This window comes from Lutra lutra, chromosome 15, assembly GCF_902655055.1.
Source record: "Lutra lutra chromosome 15, mLutLut1.2, whole genome shotgun sequence".
Classification (NCBI taxonomy): Eukaryota; Metazoa; Chordata; class Mammalia; order Carnivora; family Mustelidae; genus Lutra; species Lutra lutra.
The window spans coordinates 45,815,822-45,830,643 of NC_062292.1; the positions used below are offsets into that span (position 1 = coordinate 45,815,822).

General features: G+C 34.6%; 1 protein-coding gene across 9 annotated transcripts in view; it reads left to right on the top strand.

The window, feature by feature from the left end:
• KCNT2 (potassium sodium-activated channel subfamily T member 2) overlaps positions 1-14,822 on the top strand; it is a 348,859-nt gene that overhangs the window by 113,699 nt on the left and 220,338 nt on the right. For all 9 annotated transcript variants that reach the window (XM_047705388.1, XM_047705393.1, XM_047705394.1 and 6 more), the window contains exons 4-6: positions 4,353-4,401; positions 6,861-6,920; positions 13,892-13,966. In XM_047705388.1, coding sequence (XP_047561344.1) covers positions 4,353-4,401; positions 6,861-6,920; positions 13,892-13,966 — 184 coding nt within the window. The remainder of the gene's footprint in view (positions 1-4,352; positions 4,402-6,860; positions 6,921-13,891; positions 13,967-14,822) is intronic.

Below are 14,822 nucleotides of genomic sequence, written 5' to 3' on the forward strand. Positions count from 1 at the left end.
GAGTGCCTTTTTGCACTCGACTCTATACCATGGAGAAGGGAGAGAAGTGTTGATAAAAAGCTTCAGTCCATGCACGTGTGATGGAAAGGCTCTTAAAGTCCAGTCTCTCAAAGAGTCAGCCTTTAGTCCTCCCTACGATACTCCTCACAGTTGACTGTCTAACCTGGTATGAAGTATATCTAGTGTTTTGAAAGGAATCAGTTGTTAAAAAATCTTCCTAATGTATTGTCAAGACTCTACTATGCATCAGTATTGTGGTCTCCTTGGTTTCAGACACACACTTTTTTTTTTTTTTAAGATTTTGTTTATTTGAAAAAGAAAGTTAGGGGGAGAGAGAGAGAGAATGAGTGCAAGCACGAACAAGGTGGCGGGGCAGAGGGAGAAGGAGACGCAAACTTCCTGCTGAGCTGATCCCAGGAACCCTGGAATATGTCCTAAGCAGAAGGCAGATGCTTAACCCACTGAGTCACCTAGGTGCCCCACTGACATACATTAAATTTTACATATCTTTGAGATGTGGGTCTAGTACCATACCTAGGACTCGGTTTTCAGTATTTGTTATGCTTAGGGGAGTTTTATCATTTCCACCCTGGTTTAGGGTATTCTCCTTTTGTCAATAAAATACAAGCTGCATTTGTTTTCTTGGAGAGCTATCAATCTGCATTCATCTCAAGTTTGTGAGTCGCAGGTCCTTTCATATGAATTATGCCCCACATATTTACCTTATGACTTTCATGTATTTAGCAAATGCTTTATTCCTTTGGTTAACATATTTACCCCTGGACTTCTGCCTCAGCTGCTAAAGCTTCTCTGGTATTTTTTAGCAGCTATGTCCTTATCTTTTGGAAAAACCAGAAATAATCATGTTGTGAAATGTGGCTGAGGCTACAGGTCACTAACTTTCTATAGTTAACTTTTGCCGTAACTTCCATGGTTTGATATGGTTCTTCCAGTTTTCACAACAATGCTTCAAAGATGGATTTTATCTATAAACCTAGTTCAGTCTGACTGAACTTGGTTTTTATGTTTGCTTTTGTTGTTTTATTTTTCTAATAAACAAAAGCAAAACTTATTTTATTTTTCAGGATTTTATACTTGGCTCATGATTATTACTGTATGAATACCTATGGCAAGAAAAGGAAGTAAAATTGCCTAAAATATCAGTATCTGGAAATAAGTACTTTCAGTATTTTGATGCCCAATCTTTTGTAAATTCTCTTTGTGTCAATACATGTACATAACATGCCCATAGTGATATAGTTAGGTCAATATTATAAGCATCGTCTTTTCAATGACTTTTTTTCTCATTTTCATATTTTTTCTATTGTTGATGATGAGGCTACTTTAATTCTCTTCCATTTCCTTTCCTGCTACGGTAAATATTCCTATATAGCTATTCTTTCTTCCAATGCATTTTTGTCAAGTGGGATTGACGCTGCATTTGGAATTATGGTCTGGTTGCCCGTTTCAGCATTCTGTCTCATTTGTTTTGGAGATGATCTAGAAATGTGCAGATCAGACCCTACATTCTTTTTTCATGATAAGTTCATTTTATTAAAAGAGTTTGGGCACTAGCTTTTTACTCGAATTTATACATTATCCTTCTATGTATTTACCCAATATAGGACTTAGTCAACTCATGGAAAAGATGACTTTCCATTGGAGAGCTCACTTCACCCTGCAATTTATATATTAGAGTTTTGCAGAAATATTTTTAAGGATTATGAAACCTATTTCACACGACATAGCCTTGTCTAAGAAACAGCTTTTCTTTAAAGTTTTATTCAAATTTAAGAACCTGTGGTATTTCAAGACCTATCAAAATAGAATAACATCCCAGTCCAAAGGAAATGCTACTTATTTGATACCTAGCATTAGTACCTCCATATTAAGTATTAATTTCTCTTTGAAAATGCTCTTAAACTTTTGATTCACAATGTATTTTATAATTTTCCAGAGATTGCTATTTACTTAGTTATTTAGAATTTTTATAGCATATAATTTTGATCTATGAAAAATGTCCATATCCCTCTTTACATATCTTGTCACTGAGAATTTAAAAGAGATGTGTTTTGGACAGAACAGTATTGCTGAGCTCATCAGCCATATTTTTCCCTTTATGGCATCATCCATTTGTTTATATTGATGCCTAACTTACTATAGGTGTGTGCTCATAAAGACATTGGGATTATAATGGTGAGGAAAATAGACATATTTCTCATCTTAAGGAAACTTGCAGTTTAATGAGAAGACAACTATTAAGGAAATATATATGCAAATAAATGTAAAGTTATGACCTACATAAATGGCAGAAGAGGTGTGGTGAGTGAGATTGCCTAAGAGACTAGTTGACTACGTTGATTGTTGATTGATTGGCTGCTTCAAGGAAGGTTTTCCTGAGAGAGAGTTGAGCTGAGAGCTCTAGGATAAGGGAAGAGTTCCTATAGAAAAGGCTGAGATAGGAAGGGTCATGTCACTATTGAGTAAGTTTAAGAATGCCATTTAAGAGTTTTGGTCTTTATCCTGACAAAAGTGTAGGGCCAATACACAGAGGGGTGATGTGATCTAAATCACATTTAGAAAGAATCTGTGTATTTGTAATTTGGAGGAAAAATGTAGAAGGCAAAAAGAAGTGTAGGTTCCTAGTTGGTGGGTTTTTGCAAGAATCTCATTTGCAAAAAAATGGTAGATTGGTTGAAGTGGTTGTGGTAGTAGAGATGAAGAGAGGTAGATGCATTCTACAGATATTTGGTGGTAAGAATTGAAAAGATTTGATGACTGATGTCATTTGCATCACATTTTTGTATTTGCAAATACAGGAAAGGAAAGAATCTGAGATGATACCTAAGTTTTTGGGTAACCAGACTTGGTGGAATTTGGTGCCATTTGCTGAGAGGTACAAAATGGAGAGGACCAGTTTTTGAGAGAAAGGTCATAGGTTTGGTTTGGATCAGTTGAAGAGATCAATTGTCTGATAGTAGATAGTAGATGTGACATTCTGGAATTACACAGTACTTTGGTTTAAGGCAGTAGGTAGTTTCTTTGAATATTAATTTAAAGTTTGCAATCCTTTTTAAAACTAGAATTTTAGAAAGTTTATTGCTCTTTGTTATTATTTAACATATTACCAAAAAAATAACTTAAATATTTAAAAATACACTTGATACTTTATGGGACTCCTCTAATACTTAATAGCTTTAAAGAGTGACTAGGCTTTGTTCTGTCTTGTAATTTTTTTTTTTTAAAGATTTTATTTATTTATTTGTCAGAGAGAGAGAGGGAGAGAGAGCGAGCACAGGCAGACAGAATGGCAGGCAGAGGGAGAAGCAGGTTCCCTGACGAGCAAGGAGCCCGATGTGGGACTCGATCCCAGGACGCTGGGATCATGACCTGAGCCGAAGGCAGCTGCTTAACCAACTGAGCCACCCAGGCGTCCCTGTCTTGTAATTTTTTTATTTGCGTTTTTTTTGGGGAGCATAATATAACTATTCTCATCATCTAATAAATAGATTATATTGCTGTGAATGACCTTTCATTAATAAGCTGTACACAAAATAATGTAGGCAATAGTAGGGTATAAGGAGTTAAAAATTGTAACTAGTGGAGGCAACTGGCTGGCTCAGTCAGGAGAGCATTGACTTGATCTTGGGGTAGTAAGTTCAACTCTACATTGGCTGTGGAACATACTTAAAAATATATATAACTAGTGGCTATATTAGAAGTATATGGTGTTTTTTCACAGAGTATAAACAATTTTTAACATCAGAGATGATATGATTTTTAGCAGATATTTAAGGACAGTCACTTTGTCCCACATAATGGGTTATGCTAACCTTAGTTACGGATATTCTGGGTGGCATACTGTTTTATACAAACCCAGATCTGAAATATTAATGTGCTCTATGAGTTACTCACTTTATTCTGATTATTTATGCTGTTGACTTTGTATTCCCCAAATATTAACAGTGTTAAAAATAACAAAATCTTTTGAGTTTGTGGAAGACTCTTAAGTGACTTTTCAGTGGAGCATTGACTAGTAAAGGGTTTGAAGTTTTTCTACCTTGCCATAATCATTCCTTAGATAAGGGTCCATTATGTTTTTTTCCTTTATTAACATGAGAATAAAAACGAAATTACAAAGGGTTTAGAAATAAACCATTTTCTATGCCTCGAATAGAAGTGAATATTATCAAAAAGAAAACAGAAACCATATAAAACTTTTCTAATTTCAATTTTGAGATTTTATTGCCTTTTAATGCAGTAATATTTAGATATTTCTAACTTCAATCAAAATTTTAAGATGAATGCATTTTTCATGTTTTTAAAAACTAATATCTTATCATTTTTTATAGGTCTCATATCTTTTGGGTGAACAGAAGTCTACCTTTATGGGGCTTACAGGTTATGTACAATTTTGTTCTATCCCTCTACTTCTGGCTTTGTTCATATTTCATAGAGAAATACTGTTGGAGAGAAAACTACTGATATTAAAACTGAATTTGTTTTATTGCTTAATTAATCTTGATGCATGTCTTGGACAGATGTTTTTTTCCCCTATCCTTGTGTTTGCCTGAGCCCTGCATTCTACCTTTTGAGAATTTCCTTCTGATCAGGATTAGACTTCAGAAAGTTTTTGAGGGTATGGAGAAAAACAGAGTAAATCAGTGTATTAAGGCACCACAAGTTCTCAAAATGACTCTAGGTATTCATTTTATACAATCCTTGAAAAATTCATTAAAAGCCCATAACCGTGTTTGCTCTTTTACTGTATTTACAGTGTCTGGAACATGGTAGAATCACAGTAAATAATTATCAAGTGCATAAACAAGTGAATGAATGTCTCATATAACCAATAGCAAGAGCTTGGTCCCTAAACAGATAATTGTGTAAATAAAAGGAAAAATATGTTCTGGCATAAAAGGAGTCCTGAGGAAAGAGTAAGAAATGAGAGGGAACATGTCTGAATTATATTGTTGGGGTGTTCCCTAGAGTCCTCTATACCTCTTCTTTGTTCCTTTTCTGTTGAATTTTATACCCAGCAAACTTTTTACATGTTCCCATTTCTCTGCTTTACATGTACTCTTGTCTCTCTCCTACAGATACTTTTTACTTTGTTATTTTTTAAAAGTAAAAGTTCTTTAAAGAGTACAGTCACTAAGATAAAAAGGTCAAAAATTACAGATTGGAAGACAGTTGAATCTTGGAAGTAATGGAAAGACTCTAAAACCGACTGTGTATAAACAGCCTTTAAAATACTTTAAAATCAAGTGTTTGGTTTGTTTTTTAGTCATTAGGATTGTGAAGTCTGTACATTTTAAATGTTATAATGGATTATTTTAACTATGAATGCATTGTGTTTATAACTATGAAATCAAGTTTTTACTGTCTCGATATTTCATACTATTTTTTGAAGTCAAGTTGCATTTAATTTTTTTTTGGTACTGATTTTCATTGCAGTGTTGTTAAGTACAAATACTTTTTCAAATATTTAACTGTTCACTAAAAATGTAGTCTTTTAATCTCTAGCTTGATTCCTATATTATTCTTCAGTGAGATACACTTTTAAAGTAAGTTAATATTTTTAAGAATAGTCATATATGACCTTGAAATACATTTTCAAATTGCTTTTATCTGATAATGATATTTTACAATAATAATAATAATAATAATAATAATGTTCATTTTCAAATAGGATTTTGAGTAATCCATGCTACAAATGTTCTAGAGACCATCTAACACTACTTATAGAAAAAAAGCATGGATGATTATGATTTAAAGGACTTGTGGAGAACATTTAAGAGGTGTGCATTTTATATCAGAACAATGCCTGGCTTCTATATGTACTTCTGAATATATTTTACTTGTATTGCCATGCATTCATATGCTTTTTTATTGTACTTCTGTTTTAATATTCACTTAAATCAAAGTTTTCATTCCAATAGGAGTTAAAATTTGAAACTCCAGGGTATCTGCTTTTCTTATGCAGATAGTCTTAAACCTCAAAATCTTTAAATCAATATATTTGTTATTAGAGTAATTTCTTGTTTATGCTTGCTTATTTTGCTTCTATTCATCTACTCCAAAGTGCTGAAAGTACTTAATACAAAATAATTTGGATATTTTTTCTAGTTACCTTTTCTGTTGCAGTTATAGCCTTTTGGTAGTTCAGCAGCAGAAATTGTATATGTAATAGAGAATGTAGAGAAAGGTGGAAGCTTGTCCAGGACATGCTCTTCCAGCTGTGAAAGAGGAATTGGTTATGAAGTCCATTCAAATAAAATCTGACGTATCTTGAACTGTTGATGTGGACTATTTTGTTTAGTGTTCAAGGATGTTGCTGTTTCATTTTGTTTGAGGTGGGTGACAGGAGAGAATGTATCTCTCAAGTTGAAGCTTACATTCTTTTATTTTCTGAAAGGAACTGCTGTCATTGATAGATGTTGTAGAGGTGGTGGAGGTGTTGCTGGGAGAGGGTAGTGTTTGTGGTGGTACAGTTGTGTGTGATTATGCATATTAGGAACACACACAAAAGAACCTATTCTCTACATACCATGTAAACTCCAGCCAGTCTGACTATTCTAATTCCACATTTATATTTGAGAAAATAAAAGTATTTATTAAGGGGTATTAGAAATATAAAACTAACCTGTAGTGTTGGGAATGGCTTGCAACCTGCCACCTGTAGATAGAAGTTAGAGTGCCACATAATACCTCCTTATGTTTATATCTGTATATTATACAGATATATGCATACATACACACATATATGTCCATATTTATAAAGTTAATAGTATTATAATCATGAATATATTTTTAAAATTTTATTGCATTTTCTCATTAAGGTACATTTTTTTTTTCAGGTTTCAGTGGCATTGATAAGTCTGTTTGAAACAATACTACTTGGTTATCTCAGTTATAAGGTAAGTTATTTTAATTGGAAATTTTGGGCTGATAGAACACATTACTAGCATAACCCAGTATTCCTCTATTTATAATTTATACCCTGGGGTAAAGCACGTTAGTCTTAAACCTCTTTAATTATTTTGGGCCTCTGTGGTATGTGATAAAAATCTGTAGTATAATAATGTTTTCCTTGATGGCTTAAAATATTTCACTAATTCCTGTGCTTAACTTACCTATTATATAATGCTTATGTGAGGCAAGCAAATGGAATGGTTTTGCTTTTAATTGTTCTTAACCTCTTTTCCTGATCTGTAGAAAAAAATACTGAGGGAACAAAAACATGTCTGCTAGGCATTATTTTAATGAATTATTTAATTTTTGGTGAGGCTGTGTCTGGCTAACACAATTTAACAAATATTTATTGAGTCCATATTTGATGAAGAGCTCCATACTGTGCATTGTTCTTTTCTCAGTGAGTTTCCATCTAGAAAGGGGGATAAGCAGGAGAAAATTATGCAGATACAAAATACAAATAATAATAATACAAAACAGAACAGTAGGTACTTCCGGTGAGGAGCAAATCAAGTCCTATGGGGGTAGAGAGATATCTTATCATATGATGAAAAGAAAATACTTGACTGATTTAAGCAGAGCAGAATCCTTGAATCAGTGATTTCAATAAGGAAAGATGAAAAGAGAAGACACTAGGGATTTATAGAATTAGCAAAGGCATAAAAGAAGTAATGTGCATATAAAATTGGAAGAATAATATAGAAGTTTAGGCAGAATTTGGGGGCATTTGGGAAAATATTGGTTGGGAAAATTTGGCACAATATTGTGAGAGCCTTGTATAACAACATATAATGGGAATTTGATGGAGAATGTTGAACATGAGAGTTCTATAATTGTAATTAAGTTTTAAGAGTATTAGTTCAGAACATCTGTGCAGCACAGGTCAGTGAGACATCACACTGAGAGCCATGTGCTAAATTAAGACACAATTATAGGAAGGAAAACTGGGAATGAGTTTTTGGCTGGGTCAATAGAATAGACAGAGTTGATGCAAGATGAAATATAAAGAAATCATCAACCAATTGGTTGAGAAAGTTGAGGAAAAGGCACGATCAAACATCACTTTAACATTTTCTAAATTCAAATGACTGGGGTCAAGGCAAGAAAACTTAGAAAAATTACACCAAGAAAATATCAGATTGGAGTCAAGATAGATATAATAATGGAAACAGTTTTGGAAATAGTGAATTTGAGGAGCTTATGGATAGATAGGTAGACATGACATGTGGACAACTAAAAATGAGAATCTGAAACATGCAGGGAAGAGAGATTTAAGATGTGGAGGTCATTTTCACAGAGATGGTGAAGGAAGCATGTTAAGTGTCTTAAGTATGGGATAATAACCAACGGAGAAGCTAAGGCTCCTTTGATGGAGATGCTTCATTATGGTTGTTGGAAGAAGGACAGAGTAATCAGGGAACACAGAGACATAAAAAGAAAGGTAGAAAGACCTTGGAAATCATTTGTTATTGTAAGAAACCAATTTCAATGGTGTACAATTAGGAGTAGAAGTGCGAAATGAAGAATGTTGATTAACTGGGATAGGGTCACTACCCTAGAAGTGGTCAAATGAGGCAGAGAGGATTGCCCAATGATGGAAAAAATCTGCATCCTTTAGAGAAACTAGGTAGAAAGGACTAAAAAAAAAAAAAATGATAGATGAAGCAAGTTTTACACAAAGTAAGAATGAATAAATTAAGTAATTGGTAGCTATTTATGGCTTATAATTAAGGCAAATTTGGATAGCAGAAACTCAATGAGCTCCTCCTCTGAAATTAGATTTTTTCTTCAAATTAGATTTTTGAGAAAAATTATAGAGAGGTACGCAGAAATGGATAGTGCATTAGCAACTATATACATTCTAATATTGTTCTTTGATACGTTAGGTTCTAAACTATCAACGTTAATAGCAAATCAATATTTATTTTTATATTTGTTTACATGTATATACAGATAATGTGCATATTGTATATATTATATACATATATATAATATTTAAAAGCAAATTTAATACAGTAATCTGTAAGCACTTTATAATTCTTGAAGTTAAGCATTCTACAATAAGCATGATGACTTAATCCTTAACAGAACAGTTTAAACAATCGTGGAGACTGCAGGTTTCGAAAAACAAAAACAATGAATAAAAAGAATTTTAAATGAGCAAAAACTCTATCAAGTGCATGTAGAGGTTAGCAGATAATGATTTAAAAATCCCTGACATCAACTTATTGAATCCTCCATCCTACAGAAGTGCAGGTCTGTACTTAAATCATCATTCCATTCATGTTTATAGCTCCTTGGCAGAACAACCATGGGATCGCCCAGCAGTAAAGTTCTTATTCTTCTGTTACCATAAATATCCTCTATGTCTTTATCAACTGCTTTCAAAATAGAACTCTATTTATACACACACATTCATTAAATCAAAAGGAAACGAAAACAAACCCCAGCATAATTTCCAAAATTCTGCAAACAAAAATCCAACATACCTAGAAGGCTTCTGTTAAATCTACAGTTCTTTTTTCTATAATCACTTTATAAAAAGCAACAGTTTTGAAATTTTAACACATGATGGGCTCCTTTCTGGCAAAGAACAAAGGATTTGACTAGGACTCCCAGACACCCATAGATACTGGTGATTCTTCTTCTTCTTCTTTTTTTTTTCCCCCTAAGATTTTATTTATTTTTAGAGAGAGAGAGAGAGAGTGCAAGGGTGTGAGTGAGAATGGGACTAGGGGCAGAGGGGAAAGGAGAGGCACAAACAGACTCCCCACGGAGCACCATGACCTTGAGGTCATGACCCAAGCCAGCGGAAATCAAGAGTTGGTTACTTAATGGACTGAGCCACCCAGGTGCCCCAATACTGGTGATTTTGCTTCTGGTGCCATGGAAATGGTGAATCTGATTATTTTTCAGTTTATATTTAGAGATACAAAATAAGACTACCTTAGGGTTACTACACTATTTTAAATTCACTAAAAGAAGATAGGTTATCAGTCTTTTTAGTTTTGTCTTTACATACAGGTATTTTTTTAAAGATTTTATTTATTTATTTGAGAGAGAGAGAGAGCAATAAGAGAGACCATGAGAGGGTAGAAGGTCAGAGGGAGAAGCAGACTCCCTGTGGAGCTGGGAGCCCAAAGTAGGACTCGATCCAGAGACTCCAGGAACATGACCTGAGCTGAAGGCAGTCACTTAACCGACCGAGCCACACAGACACCCATACAGGTATTTTTAATATTGAAGAAGAAAGTGTTTTAAGAAAGTTCCTGGGTGGGGCGCCTGGGTGGCTCAGTGGGTTAAAGCCTCTGCCTTCAGCTCAGGTCATGATCCCAGGGTCCTGGGATCGAGCCCCGCATCGGGCTCTTTGCTTAGCGGGGAGTCTGCTTCCTCCTCTCTCTCTCTCTGCCTGCTTCTCTGCCTACTTGTGATCTCTGTATGTCAAATAAATAAATAAAATCTTAAAAAAAAAAAAGTTCCTGGGTACATTTTGGTCTAACAACAATATTACCATACATCTTATAGTTTTTTGAGTGCGTTTTAGAGGTACATAGATAATAGTTACAACTTCCATTTTTATTCATGATAAAAATAAAGCCTGATACATTTTAGAAAAGTATCTATTTTCCTGCATTTTTATTGATTAAGGAAAATTAGGTCCATACCAAATGTTGTAAAATGGTTGGATTAATGTTTATTTATACTTTATTGAATTCCATGAGAGAAACGTAGTTCTACACACTTAAAACAGATAAAGCTACCTAAGAAATTATTTTTCTTCTCTCTCTCTCTTTTTTTAAAGATTTTATTTATTTATTTGACAGAAAGAGCAAGAGAACACAAGCAGGGGGAGCAGCAAAGAGAGAAAACAGTCTCTTTGCTGAGCAGGGAGTTTAGTGTGGGGCTCGATCCCAGAACCCTGGGATTGTGACCTGAGCCAAAGGCAGATGCTAACAGACTGAACCATTCAGGAGTCCCTAATTTATGCATTAACATACTTCTCGAGCCCTAACAGGCAAGGAAACAAGCAGTTCTGTAACATGTTATTAACACTTATCCAGGAGATCAGTGGTAAAGGCACAGGGAGTGGGGCATTCCAAGCAGTAGGAGAAGTGTGAGCAGAGTTATAAAAGTATGAAATAGCCTAACTTATTCAGAGAACTGTATAAAATTCAGTATGGATGAATCTGTGGCTGGATTCAAGATGGAAATAGAAGTATAATAGTTACAAACAAGACCAGTAACCAGAGTCCAGATTATGAACCTTCATATAATCCAAGGAATAGTTTGGATATTATTATGTTGGTAGTGGCATTTTAGAAAAAATCTTTTGGCTTTAATATAGAAGATAAATCAGAAATTAACCAGATTAAGTCAGATAACACTTATGAGACTCTTAATTGTTTGAGAAAAAAAATCCATGAAATAAAATTGATGTATTACAAAAGGAAATGAAGAGAGTCATCAGAGATATATAACATTTTTGTTTACTATGAACTAAAGTTGTCCAAACAGTATCTCATAGCTAAGAAAACTAATATTAACCTTGCTGTGCATTAATAGAGATATGCTGACATATCACCAGTGGTAACTGTTTCCACACCCTTCCTTCTCTTGTTGGTCACAGCAGTCTTTTCCCCAGCAACTCTCATTAACACCAAAGAGAGAGGTACAATCACCAGTAAAAACACACCAAGGATGGAATAAGCCAAATGTTAAACATTCAGTAAAAACAAAACAAAACAAAACAAGACAAAAAAACTGGTGAATGAAATGGTAATTTAACATGCACACCCAAAATCAGTCATAACTGCTTTATTGAACCAACTTGACTTAGCACAAGTAGGAAAGGTCTTTAGTCCTCAGACACTTTTCCAAATCCACACATCCTCCTGATCCATGCTGGTCAGATGATATGTTGTCAAGGTCGCAGAACATTTGTAGTTTCCAATCACAAGGCAAATTTCAGTTTAGTATTTTAGAAATTATGATCAATACATATAAACATTTAAAATTTTCATTCACTTCAAGACTTCAGCTTAATCTTGGCTCAGACCTGCGTGGGACGGGGAATCCTTGTGAGGTTATCTGTCATTCCCACTTCCTTTCTTATTTAATGTTGCTGATCCTGGTCCCTCTGGTGCTGAGGAGGCACAGGGAGTGAGGTCAAGTCACCATCTAGAATGAAGGTGCCGAACTGGTACAAGTAGAGAGTCTCGTGTTGGGTTGCTCTGCATGACAGACACAAGTAGGGCCGCTGTGGTCTTCTGCAGACCTTTGCCTGGTGCTCCTCGGATGCCTCAGTGCCTCTGGCTGGCCGCTAAGGCTGTGACCCAAGCCGTGGACCTCTGAGGTCCACCAGCTGTTGAAGTCTTGTTTTGCCTTCAGGCGCACCGCTGTGCCGAGTGTAAACTCCTTTAAAATGGCCATAGATTTTATTCTTTAGAGACTCGTTTGGTTCCCAGAAAACAAGTACCTTTGTCCTAGAATTGGCGTCATTGTAGCTTGCTCTTGTTTAAGCCTTCTTTTCTCATTGCACTGTTGTCTCTTCATGTTTAGATGTCTCGGGCATGAGCCAAATACAGTCTCTATGTGTGAGCCAAGCTCCCAAAGTGGTTCTCTTGAGGAAGCAGCAAAGCATCACTAATATGTCAGTACAGAGGGTTACTCGTTGCTTGCATTTTTTCCTCCTGTTCCCCCTACCACTTTCTGGATAACCTGGAGATGGTGAAGAATGACATACAGCAAAACTTATTGCCAAATATTTGAGTTCATGATTATTAGCCAGTCTAGAACCTTGCTTTGTGATGTGGTAGTATCTTCTATTACTGTAATATTTGAAGCCTTTGGGACCTCAAGGAAAATTAAGAAAAGTTCCTAACTTTGAAGCCAGTGTTATAAAAGGACTGGAAAATACAGGGACCCAGATTTCAAATTGCTTTTCTAATATGGAGATCTCTTCAAAGAAGAATAAACTGCTTTAGGGAGTTCTGAGTTTTTTCTTTTTTCTCCCCCCCGCCCCGATTGGACACCATTTAAGAAAGTGTCAGTGATTAACCTGTTTATATCAGAGACAACTTCATGACTGTGTAGTATGCATTTGCACAGGGCTATACCTTTAGAAAGGCCTGTGCTTATTTATTTTTTTTATTAACATGTATTTCAGAGGTACAGGTCTGTGATTCATCAGCCTTACACAATTCATAGAATGCACCATAGCACATACCCTCCCCAATGTCCATCACCCAACCACCCCATCCCTCTGCCTCCAGGGCTTGTGCTTATTTTAATATTCTCCTGTCACCTTCTGGAAATTGTTCATAATTTGTTAATAAGAAGCCCTGAATTTTCATTTTGCATTAGGACCCGCAAATTACGTCACCAGTTTTAATGAATACTGTTGTACTATCTGGGTTGGAAGATTAGAATCTAAATGATTGAAAAAGCCCTTCCTTTAAGTTTTAACATAGAAACAATGTTAATACCAATGAACGTTAACAAATGTATGTATTTACAAGCTATTTAACATACTTTATAGTTTGTGAATATAACTCATGTAGTAAAAAAATTAAGATTGAATCACTTTTTACTGATTCTGTACCGTCTTTATTATGGGTATTTTTACTAGTAAGTTTTCTTCCATGAAATATTATATGATCAAAATGTATTGTGTGCAATATTCCAGACTTACTATAAATGTTTGTTCTACTTCTTAAACTTACCAAAAAATTGAAAGAGTACAATTATATATAGAGAAAAATACTCTAAAAAAAGTCATTGCTACATTTTTATGTAATGATTTGGTATTCTGTTAATGTAAGCATCCTTGCTAGAGAAATTCTGAGCACTGTCTTTTTCCCCCTTTAATGGGATTCAGTATAATTGACTTTCATTTTTATTTATTCTTTCTTGGAAGGGAAACATCTGGGAACAGATTTTACGAATACCCTTCATCTTGGAAATAATTAATGCGGTTCCCTTCATTATCTCAGTAAGTCCTAAAAGCATCTTTAAAATAAATAATTTTGTCATTAGGCTTAAGTCTTTAAATCTGAATACTAATAAATAATACATTAGCTCCAATAAATGATTTTAGGCTTTGGTTAGGATCATGGTATTAAAAATCAATAGTAAAAAAAAAAAAATCAATAGTAAAATCAGTTGGATAACTGGATTATGAAATTAAATGAAAACAAATGAGATTTAGTGCGATAACAAAATAAAATACTTTTTCAGACATATATGCTCTGGATGTGTCATGTGAATAGGTGTTAATATTATCTAGATAGAGTAGAAATTAATCACTCCATTTCGTGTGTATATTGCAGAAATTTAAAAAAAAAAGTAGAAATTAACAAGAAAAAAAATCAGACCTATAAGTACAGAGAACTGTTGGTTGCCAGAGGGAAGGGAGTGGGGGGTTGGGCAAATTATACCCAATTTGGTCCAAGGGAGTGGGGATACAGTCCCAGTTATGAAATAAATGCCATGGCAATAAAAGGCATAGCTTAAGGAATATAATCAATGATATTGTAGTAGTGATATCATAGGACAGATGGTAGCTACCCTTGCGGTGAACATGGCATGAGGTATAAACTTGTGAAATCACTAAGTTGTACACCTGAAACTCATATAACATTGTATGTCACCTGTACCCAAATTAAAAAAAAAATAGAAACGAAGTATTGATAAAAGTTTCTCATACTGAGCATATATTTATTTCTAGCTTTAATACAATATTTACTAAGTCCAATTCTCCCATTAATAAGAAAGTTGCCAACAGCCAGACAATTAGCAATTTGCTTCTTTATCAAAGTACTGTGGAATACCAATTCTACAATGATCCT